This window comes from Acomys russatus, chromosome 5 (assembly GCF_903995435.1).
Source record: "Acomys russatus chromosome 5, mAcoRus1.1, whole genome shotgun sequence".
In the NCBI taxonomy this organism is placed as follows: Eukaryota; Metazoa; Chordata; class Mammalia; order Rodentia; family Muridae; genus Acomys; species Acomys russatus.
In genome coordinates this window covers 61,409,886-61,421,962 of record NC_067141.1, presented here as the reverse complement: position 1 = coordinate 61,421,962, position 12,077 = coordinate 61,409,886, and the positions used below count along the sequence as shown (strand labels likewise).

General features: G+C 40.0%; 1 protein-coding gene across 2 annotated transcripts in view; it reads right to left on the bottom strand.

The window, feature by feature from the left end:
• R3hcc1l (R3H domain and coiled-coil containing 1 like) overlaps window positions 1-12,077 on the bottom strand; it is a 76,312-nt gene that overhangs the window by 21,347 nt on the left and 42,888 nt on the right. For both annotated transcript variants that reach the window (XM_051146584.1, XM_051146585.1), the window contains exon 2: window positions 6,411-8,152. In XM_051146584.1, coding sequence (XP_051002541.1) covers window positions 6,411-8,138 — 1,728 coding nt within the window. In that variant the 5' untranslated portion in view covers window positions 8,139-8,152. The remainder of the gene's footprint in view (window positions 1-6,410; window positions 8,153-12,077) is intronic.

Sequence of the window (12,077 nt, the reverse complement as noted above, 5' to 3'; positions counted from 1 at the left end):
CTATAAGCCACCGAGTTTCTAGCCACTTATTACAGCAGCAGTATACTGTATGCTAAATATCTAATATAGTACTTTCCTTACTTTGCCTCATGTCGCCCTATTATATATGCCACATGGCAACCAAAGAGTCACGCTCAGCAGGCCTCCATAGTGGACGTGACTTTGTGTCTGCCTCTTACATACCTGAAATCCTGCCCTAAACACCGCCGCTGGGCCACTTGCGTTGTCCTCTGCATCAAGCGGCACTAACCTCATTTGCATTTTCATAGTATTCACTACACAACACCTGGTAGCACTGCCAGATTTCTCTTCCTCTAATCTTATCCTGACCCCCAAACCACCCATCAGGTCTCCAAATGTTTGAATGAGCATTCATTGATTCTGGCACCAAAGAACAAATGGAAGCTCTAATACCCGACGATGAATTCAGCACATGAAAATACAAGAGGGAACCAAGTAAGCGTCCCAATTGTCATAAGCTAAGGCCTAGTTCCTATTTAGACATCAGACAGGTGAACATGGCAGCTGACTCAGGCATTCTTGGAAAGCAGTTATGCAGATATACTAACGCTCTGGACACAATGGGTTGCATTTACAGTTAAGAGGAAAACTGGGAGGTTTCTCCTCTTCCCCATATGTTTATAAGACCAGAGGAGGAGATACCACTGATAAGGCAGGATGGAAGAGTAGCTAGTTGACTAGAATAGAAAAACTAAGTCAAAATAGGAATGCTGAAGGTGTGTCAACCTTTTCAAACCAGTCCTGTCAGCTTAACTCAAGTACTGCCAAGATACTCAGCGACAACAACTATATAAAACCCTAAAACTTATAAAGCTAGCAAAACTTATAAAGCTGGCATTCATTCTAATTTTGCTTCTGAATCTCTCTAGAACTCAAATTTTTTCCTTATGCTACTTTTAGTTATCTAGAGTCTTGTGTCATATGCATGCTGGTCTAACACTAGTTTTGCTGTTGTTTGTTTGTTTGTTTTTTCCCTCTCTCTCAAAAAAAGGTTTCCCTGCAGCCTTGGCTGCCCTGGACTCGCTTTGTAGACCAGGCTGGCCTCAAAACCACAGAGATGCACCTGCCTCTGCCTCCCTGAGGGCTGGGATTACAGGTGTGTGCACCACTGCCTGGCTACAACACAGGTCATCTTGTTTCTATGTTAGAGGATCTTTTCCTTGCCCATCTACCCCTCTCAGCATCAGGGCAGGAGACAAGTGCTTCTGACCTTGACAGCACACTCAGACACAGTGCTCTAAGAAGAAAGCTAAGTCTTAGTCTAGGCAAGCAGTATAACAGCATCGAGTTTTAGCTGTTGAAAGTCTTGACGCTTGATCTGGTATCCACATGCCTGGCATCACTTTGGTTTCTCCTCAGTCAGCTCAGCCTTTGGGCAGAGTCTATACAAAGAGCTGTAGGAGATTACTCATTAGCACTCACATTCCCTCTGTCTCAATTCTAGGCCTCATGCAAATCTCCATCTTCCCACAGTTTAGAGTCAGCACAACAAAACATAATGCTGAATTAGAATTTAGTTAGATTCTCCATTATCATTTCAGCAGTCAGGCCTATAGCTGGTCCTTCTTTCTTAAATTCAGCAGAGTAACTCACCGGTATTTTTTGATATAAATTATAAAATTAATTAAAATTCAAGCATATGCAAGATTGAGCTTTCCTAAAAGTATGCTTTGTCTTTCAATGTAAATGGATCTTTAATTTTGGAGAGGTTGTTGTCTGTTTATTCCTGACAAGGGCAAAGAAGTGGACTCTTTGCCAACCCTCTCCTCCCCGCCAGTGTTCTTGAACATATAATAAACTGAATGGAATAAACACTATGATCAGGTCACCATCACCTCCAACTGCCCCAACCACAGCCCACATACATCCATAGAGTTTGCTGAACAAAAGTACAGCCAACCCAGAAGTGGGAATGCCACGAATCTGATGCTTCAGAAAAGAATTTCAAATGAGAAAGCCTCCCTTGTGCTGACAATACAGACTCAGAACTGTTTTCTTTTCCTCAGTTTTGATGTTGGTCAGAATTCAAGTGTTAATGGCTTGGGCGTTACTCAGAAGAACACATCACTCAACAGATGTAATAACATTAGAAGGGAGGTTTTTGATCTTAGGAATATCTGGTTTAAAGAACAATGCAAAGGGGTCTGCTTACTGTTCCCTCTTTCCGTGTGAACCAGGGATCTCTAGTCACCACGCACTAACAGACCAAACAAGGCAGAGAGTTCAATCAGGTTCCCTTTGAATGGTCCACGTGATCATGGTAGAACACACAACAACTGGAAGATGTCTCTACAAATTCTCTCTCAGGCAGCAAACAACCTACCAGTTCAGAAAGCTTTATAAAAATATAAACTATGAAATCTGTTAAGATGAGCTAGAACTAATAAAAACACTATGAAAATAGAAGCAGTAATAAAATGGTGTAGAAAATGTATACTTTATTCACTAACCAAATAAAAAACAGGAGAAAGAACTATAATCACTTTTTTAACTCTATGGCCTCACCAACATCAAACTGTTTTAACCTTGGGAGATCTAGTCTTTCTAGAGTTGGTGTGCCATTCATCAGACAATCAAACAGCATCAATGTCTCTCTTGACTGGCTGCTTTAGTCACTGATTTAAGTTAATTCCCCTTCAGATTGCTATGTGGCTGTATGATCATATATAATTACATCTTTCCTCTCTAAAAAAAAAATACACCCAATTTTAGAACATAGGCAGCATGTTTAGACCAATGCCTTTAATACAGTAGTAAAAGCAATATCTTGCTATTGCAATTCAGTGTCAAAACTCCAGGTGTTCAGTATTCGCCAGCTAATAGCAACTACTTAAAACCATGGCCTCTCGAAGCTGCACGACAGGGGTTGCTCCCTTTGTACTTCATACATACAACTCTAAGTTTTTTCTTTCTGACGGGCTCTTTACTTAAAAATAGAAAGTTTTGCAGAAGACTATAGGGAGACAGAGGATGTCAAAATGCCAATTAATATGAATGGAAACATGTGTAATTCTTTTACTTTGGTCCCCAATTCTCATGGCTATGCAAGGTTAGTCGCTTTCTGTAACAAAAAGACTAAAATGGAAGGCTACTTACTTATTTATTTCTATGCAAAACTTCCAAGACCAGATATGGCCAATGAAGGTGCCCAAGGCCAACATTCATCAATGTCATTAGTGCTGTATTGTTGGAACCTCACCTGCCCTTCTACTCATCAGTCTGCTAACCATGACAGGAGTAGGCAGGAGCTATGAAAGTTTTGTTTGTTGCTATTTTTCCTGGGAAACAGTTAATTCCTAGAGAGATAACAGAAGTCATGCCAACAATCTCTCCTTTATTGGTTACCAGTTTAAATTACTGGGCATCATATCCATTTGGGAAGCAGAGATATGCAGATCTCCAAGGCCATCCTGGTCTACAGAGTGAGTTCCAGGAAAGCTGGGCCTACAGAGAAAAACCATGTCTTGAAAAACAAACAAATAATAAAGTGAAATAAAAATAGAAGATGAAATGTGATCTTTGACAATGCACTAAGGGTTACAGTCCTAGGAGCTCACTCACTTGTGACATAAGCAACTATGCTCTAGTTTCCTTTGACCAGTTTTAGAGGTTCAAATGGCATTTATAAATCAATGGTCACAACACCCTACTTTACAGCATATCTTCCTGCCTATTAGAAGCATTAGCTATGCTTCTATAGCTAGGCTTTATCAACAAGTAACAGGCCAACTGAGAAAAAAGCCAAAGCCTTCTGTTGGAAATCTTTCAAGGTAAAGTTCGCATTTAATAAAGTATGTTTGAGTAATATAAATAATAAACTAAAATCAGATTTATGGAAGCCTTCAAAAACCAGAAGAGTTAGGTCTACTGCATCCACAGCCCATCAGATCTGTTCTGTTTTCATCCATCCTATCCCTTGACAGAGTCTCACCTTTCCTTAAGTACTGCCAAAGACATGCAGGCACTATCTTCAGCTTAAAGCATTACAGACTCCATTTTCTTGGCATCCCCAGAATTTAGTCAGCCAGTATCCTCTCACTATGTTACCATGCTCCACAAACACTTAGCTGCTACCTAAACTCTTTTGTACCTACATGTGGAAGACCCAGTTGCACACATACTCTCCCAAAACACAAATGAAATTGAAATCCCCAAGAATCTGAGTCCTGACAACAACGATGTTTTCAAAGCTGGTAGAGGCCAAACTAAAAAAGACAGCACCTCAATTCTAAGTGGCCATTTCCATCCTCCAACAGTTACTGAGCACTTCCATGAGTGCACAGCTGCCTTTTGCAAAAAGTTACTTTTTCTCCCAGTCTCAAGTTGGCCTTTTGTCAACTCCTGTAGCAGTTTCCTTTCTCAGACTGTCTTTTCCCAATGATCCCAACCTTAGTAAGTTGTCTCCATTCAGGTAACTCCCTTTATCATTAGAATTTCCGAACCTGAGTTGAGCCTCAAGCTCTTGCTTGACAGTGATTTTATAACTGCCACTAGCAGTAGTTCCCCAATCACATTCTGACAGAAGCCATTCAAGGTATGTGGATCTCTACACAAATCCTGTAAAAATTTACATGTTTCAGACTCACTTGAAAAAGCTAACAGATCAGCTGTTGGGCTAAAGAGTATGCGGTTCTAAGAGGTTCCCAGATGATACGTATCCTGTTGGTTCATAGCCACTTACAGGCTATGAAGAAATGCACTCTATATAATCTGATGTACCTTCCAAAGGATCTTGGTGTTCACTTACAACTACTCTTCTGTATTTTCATTCTAAGAATGTTTACAATGTTTTCTGACTTGGTATCAGGAATCACTCGTTACAGCAATAATGAAATTTGGTGTAAACAGCTAAGAATGAAGAAGGAGTGTTTGACAGTGGAAAGTCAGTTCTGTCCAATATGCTGTCCTCTCCAGTCTTGAGGTCTCTTTCACTGCTGTGTGCTATTTTTCTATGCACCTGATTTAATTCTTAGAAATAAGAAACTCATCATTTAGCATTTAAAAAGCTCTTCAGTAGTTCAAACAAAACCTTTAAGGTGAAGACATGGTCTGTTAAAAAGAACATAAATGATAAAAATAAGAGCTTCAATTGCCAATGACAGAACAGGACTGAAATCCTGATGTCTTTTCTAAAGGATCACCACCACCTGGGGATCTCATAAACAAACCATTTCTCTCTTCCAAAACCAAGGTCATGTGAACTCACAATAAGAAATGAGAAAGTGGCACTCCATTTAAAAACAGTGGCTCTAATTTATAATAAAGAATTTAAGTGGCAGAGAGAATAAATGCTAAGGTATGAAAGTGAGTGTGGAGTTCAAGACCTTGTCCAGTGCCTTCAGGTCACACGCTCTGTATTTGTGAACTCTGCGTAGTTAGCACATCCTTACATAGAGTTCCTGATATGTACGCAATACTCATGCATTCAATTTAACTCACTATCAACTCCTTAAAAAATAGTTGTATTCTTTCATTCCCTTCTCTACTTCCTTCTACCGCGTTCAACATTCCAAAATTCACTAAAAAATAAAACTGAGCAATTATAAATTATTTCCTTCAGGGTCCTAGAAACCTACAAGTAGAACATTATGATAGGCAGATTTGGGCCCAGGAGTCCCGCTCAAACTAAGGCACCAGCCAAGGACAATACAGGCGGTAAACTTAAGCCCCTACCCAGATCTAGCCAACGGTCAGAACATTCTCCACTGTTGAGTGGAGAGTGGGATATGACTTTCTCACGTACTCTGGTGTCTCACATTTGACCATGTCCCCTGGAGGGGGAGACCTGGTGGCACTCAAAGGAAGGATAGTAGGTTACCAAGAAGAGACTTGATACCCTACGATCATATACAGGGGGAGGTAATCCCCCTCAGGAACAGTCATAGGGGAGGGGAATAAGAGGAACGTGGGAGGGAGGGAAGAATGGGAGGATACAAGGGATGGGATAACCATTGAGATGTAACAAGAATTAATAAAAATAAATAAATAAATAAATAAATAAATAAATAAATAAATAAATAATTTCCTTCCCCAAAATGGTTCATGTGAAAATACATGTTGCAACACATAAAGATATTTTTGAAGCTCCCTCTCTGTATTTTCTTAATGAGCTTCCAGAATCTATTAATATTTTTACCTATCTAGTCATTATAACACCTCTTAGGACTTAGCAATTACAGATATAGCAGAATTAGGTATATTTTAGCTTTTCCATATTCCATATTCTTTTCTCAATGTATAATTCTATCAGGTTATTGTTATTGCAAGAACTCTGAATTGAAAGTGAGAAAATGAATGTATATATACAATGTCTATCAGAAATACTTCCAAATCTAGACTTGCTAAATTTATTCCCTGCCTAAGTATCACCTCCTTTCAACCGAGCATACCTCCTGTAGAAGACGAGGATCTACGCAGTCCCCATCATCATTAAACAAAGATTCCCAGCTCTCCTCCACAGCTGCATCTCCTTGTACACGAGAAGAGTCTGTTGTTTTCAGGTCTACGGTTGTTTCCACAGATGACTCTCTATCAGAAAATGATACACCGCACACTATATTCTCTGAGTCATCTTCCTCTTTTGTTTTAAACGTTTCATCAGTTCTTAGTTCAGGCAATTCTTCTGTTATCTCCTTAGTACTATCCAGGTCACTGCCCAAGGCACTCTCCAGAAGTACTTCTGTCCCATTTGACACACTCAGCTCTGAGTCCAAACAAGTGGCACAATTACTATCAGCAATCTTCTTTATGGGCAAAGAGGAAGCACAATCCGACACACTCTCTATCAACTTTCCTGTCGACTCTGTAAAACCAGATGCAATATTCTCAGCATAAATATCTGAGCAAGCAGTCGGGCTGCTAATGTTTTTAGAGTCATTCTCACTTTGAGCTGCATCGAGAGGGGCTACATCTGCACTTGTTTCTATGTAATCTGAGAAATTACTTGTACTGCCACTTCTCTCATCGGCTTCCCTCACTGCAACTACACAAGGGCTGTCTACACTTACATGATCGTAAACTGCACCTGCAGTGTCTGCCACACATGCCTTGCTGGTAGTGTCACTATCTGTGTCTATTTCATGAACAAAGACAGCTCTATCAAAGGGTTCATACTTTATACATAACTCATCAGCAGAGCTGTCACTGTCACATTGTCTAGTCACTGTTGGACCAATGATGCCATTTGTGTGCTCTGATTTGTTGACTACAGCCATGTTAGGAGAAATGTTGCCCACAGTCTCAGGAATGGAACCTACACCTTCCTGACCCAAGACAGACTTTGCATTGTTGACTGCACCCTCACTCTCAGCTTCACAGTCTATAAAAGCTGGGTCAGCATCATGCTGTGGCCCTGCAGGAACAGAAGCTGCAGAGATGCAACCAGGACTGTGCTTTGACACGCCACAGGATGTTTCCAAGCTGCATGGTGCGATTTCAGAATCAGAACTTGGCGTTGCTGGTATAGCCATACCCTCTGGGTTCAACACAGTGGTGACAACTTGGGGAAACTGAGACACCAGCTCCATAACTTTGGCCTCAGTTTCAATTCTGCTTTCTATATATCTGTTTACAAAAGTTTCCCCACTGAAATCACAGAGTTCCACGTTCTGAAATGGTCTGTTTGGAAGCTGAGCAGCACTGACTTCTGAGCAAGACGGAAACAGATGCAACTCCTGGTGTCCTGTCACTTCTGCAGTCTGAACCTGCAAACACTCCATTTCCTTTGGTTTAAAAAGTCTTTGTAAAGATCTACTAGCCACAACCCCAGCCTGGGAGACTCTGTGTTGATGCTCTTCAGATGAGGCTTCTTGGGACTCTTCAGTTCCTCTCTCAGAACAAACCTTGTCTTTATTCCTTTCTGGAAGGTACCCATCCTTCCTTAATTTTGATGAAGGTCTCTTTCCTTCCCTATAGTCACACTCCTTTCTATCACAACAAGCACTTAGTCTTTGAGACTCGGCTTTATTTCCAGAGATCTTCTGGGGAAGACACTCTTGTCTATAGCTTTCTTCCTTGTCACCTGACTTGAGTGCTGTACCTCTCCGAGCTTTAGGTATATAAAGTGCCATGTCAGGTCTTTTGGTTCGAACTCTGCATCTCTCTGCTTCTTGCTGCATGGTACTGCTGCAATCTAAAAGAGAATGAAAGATTTAATAATAAAAAACAAAATGTAAAGAGTGAGTAGAACAATCACTAACTTAAAAAAGAAAGTAAACTCTGACATAAAATACTTAATGCACTCACACATGTCAATAAGTAAATTCACAAAACCTCATGAAAGAGATCGTGGATTTTAGCAAAAGACACCCTTTCGTCATATTTTTAAAACCACTTATCCCTACCTTCCAGGTTTCCTCTTTAAAAAAAAAAAAAGATTTTATTTATTTAATATATGATTGCTCTATCTGCATGTATACCTGTATACCTGTATACCAGAAGAGGGCATTAGAGGGTATAGATGATTGTGAGTCACCATGTGATCGCTAGGAACTGAACTCAAGACCTCTGGAAGAGTAAGCAGTGCTCTTAAACGCTGAGCCATCTCTCTAGTCCCAGGTTTCCTCTTTTTTTTTTTTTTTTCTTAAACATTTAACTTTATGTGTGTAAGTGTTTTGTCTACACACATATATGTGCAACACATGTCTATGTACACAAGGAGGCCAGAAGAGTGTGCTGGATGCCCTGGAACCGGAGTCACAGATAGCTGTGAGCCACCATATGAGTGCTGTGAATTGAACTCAGGTCCTCTGCAAGACAATGCTCTTAACCACTGAGCCATCTCTCCAGTCCTCAGATTTCTTCTTTTTAAATAAGTAATTTTGCCTTAGTTTGAATTTAAAAACAGATTGTGAGAACAGTGACGGCCATCAAGTCCTCATAAGGAATAACCATTAACACATTCTCAAGTGATTTTTACTATGACGAGTATGTTCAAGAACCTCAAAAGCCCACACTTGCCAACAGAGTGTGTGTGTGTGTGTGTGTTTGAGAGAGAGAGAGAGAGAGAGAGAGAGAGAGGGAGAGGGAGAGAGAGAGAGAAAGAGAGAGAGAGAGAGAAATGACTTCAGTGTCAACTACACAATCAAACAACTAATTTTAAAAAGGGGGGGTAGTGAAAACGAGAAAGGTATTGAATTACTCTGGTCCAATCATTATACAGTGTGTGTGTGTGTGTGTGTGTCTGTCTGTCTGTCTGTCTGTCTGAATCTTGTAAATACATACATTGCTTTGTGTCAACAAAACAAAAATAACATTAAAAAAAAAAAAGTTTAGCTTAACCATCCCTGATCTAAAATCTCAAATTTCAAAATATAAAACAGTTGGAGTAGTATGTCAGCACTCACTATTGGGCTTCGGAGCTTTCAGAATTGTTTTTGGATTAGGAATGTTCACCCAGTAAGTCAATATACTAGCACTCTAGGAACACAACCCCCCCCCCCCCACAAACCTCTGAAGCCTGAAACCCTCCTACTGCAAAGCATTTCAGATAAAGGAGAGCCAGCTGAAACCCTCTTCACTTAAGTGACGTACACTAAATCTTCTCTGCTTCTAGCAGTAAGAAAACAGACCCAAGCATGAAGGCAGAGGGTGGAGAACAGGAACCGATGCACAGTGAGCCAGCTCACACTAGCCATCCCTGACAACCTCCACCACGGCGTCAACAGAATTTAACAGAAACTAAGAAAGAGTAAGTAAATCTTTACCCACTACTGCTAACTACAAGGGCGTATGCTCGACACACTGGATTGTTCTCTAATTCTCAAGCTAGTGCTGTAAAGTATGAAGGTCTTAGGACAAGGAGAAGAAAGGGCACATATAACAAAGCCATATATATCCTCTAGTAGTTCACAGCATGTACGTTAGAGGAGAGATGTGAAGAAGAAAGAGAAGCCTGTCACCTCTGTTGATTCTTAGAATCCTAACGTCACCTGATCCAGAACAGTCTTCATTGAAGATTCTCTTTCATGGCAGGGTTTGGTTTTTTTGTTGTCATTATTGTTTTGTTTTAGTTTGTTTGTTGTTAAGTTTTTTAACCCTAAAAATATATCATGATCAAGTATCTCCAGTAATGTTTTTATTTCTGGGTTGCTATTGTTTTTTAAGGTGACATAGAGGCTCACTACATAGGCTAGACTGGCCTGGAACTTGGTATAGAGCCCAGGCTGACCCTGAATTCAAGATCCCCATATTTCAGCCTCCCCAGTGAAGCCTTCTGAATACAGCTGTCCTCTCCTCTTCTATTAAAAATGTCTTACTAGCACTTATTTAGGGGTGTGTGTTCGTGTGTGTGTGTGTGTGTGTGTGTGTGTAAGTGACATTTTTTCTTCCACATTTCTATGTGTCTATATTTCTCCAGAATCAATTGACAAAAATTAAAAGAAGCAGCAGTTTTAACTCAATGTAAGAGAAAACAGTGAAGTAAAAATAAAACCCTGTATTTCTATATTTTTCCAATGCTATTATCAGGTAATGAACACTGTTTCCAGTAAAAACTAAATACATCAAAATGATTGACATATACTAAGAGAAAACATCTGTTTATAACAAAGATGGCCTAATTTTAAGTGTCTTTCTAAATCATATTACTATCTCTAATCTGTAACTAGACTATTAAAATCCCCAAATTGTGTATTTTAAAATTGTATGCTGTAGTGAATGGTTTCCAAAACAAAACGTTTTCTTTAATGATCATATACCATAATACTATTTTCTTCTTTCTTTCCCTTTCTTTCTTTCACAGGTTTCTTTGTGTAGAACTGGCTGTCCTGGAATCACTCTGTAGACCAGGCTGGACTTGAACTCACAGGATCGTGTGCCTCTGCTTCCCAAGTGCTGGGATTAAAAGCATGCACCACCACTGCCCGGCTCATAATACTTTTTTTAAAAATCAGAATAGCAATATAATACTTATATTGCATACTTCCTACCTAAATGCTAAATTCAATTGGGCCATAACAAGCCCTGTGTTGTTAAATTACCCACAAGCTCACCAAGTGCATTTCACAGTGCTGGCTGTTTACATCAATGATGTCTACAGTAAGTGACTCCTTTGATCAGGTGGATAACTACCTTGAATAATGGAAGAGTGTGTCTTCATTTTTTTTTTTAAAACTAGTCACAATATAGTAGCTAAAGACATGACACGTTTACATTAGTTGTATTTTCATCATTGTAAGTCTAGAGGACCAACAGGTAATCAAGCCTTGATTTATGGCATGTGCCAATCTGTACAGTAAATATTTTTGCTGTGGACAATTTCAAGCTACCAATGTGATATCACTGCACACAGATCGAGGAAAATTTGTAAAGACCTAGACCATAGAGATGTAACTTCCACAGCACAGGCCATGATGAAAGTCACTAAGCAGTAGTTAGTTACCTTTTCACAATTCAACATATTTAATAGCAATCCTATGCACCATACTTTACTGCGATGACTGTTTTTAGCAATTAGTATACAGAATTCCCAAAATTTCAATGACCAGCTCTTGGGGACACAGAATTCGTTGTGATATCATTTCAGAATAAGTTATAGGCGTATCCTCATCTTGAGGACTTTCAAGATACTGTCAATTTAATTTAAAGCTTTCTCAAATTTTAGTGAACTTCTTTTGGAATGGTAGGCATGACAGTCTTTAACACTAGACGTATGGGGACCTCCCAGATACCATTTAAGGAAAAATGTATCTTGGATGAAAAATTTCCGCCCAGGAGCCCAGGGAGATGACCGAGGCAGTGAAGTACTACTCACCACATGAACACGAGGATCTGAGTTCAAACCCAAGTACCTATGAGGAAGAAAAAAAGCTACGCCTTGTGGGCTGGTGCCTGCAACCTCAGCGCCAGGAAGCAGACAGAAGGATCCCAGCCAGTCTAGCAAAACAACAAGCTCAAGATAAAATCTAAAGTGGAGAACCACTGACAGCTGAGGTCACCTCTGGTCACCACATGCAAGCCCACACTAGTACGCAGACATGCACAACTTCCCATCCAGGCATTTACTCACAGCCTTTGAGTTCTTCCACCCAGCTTTTCCCCATATAGTTTAACTTCTT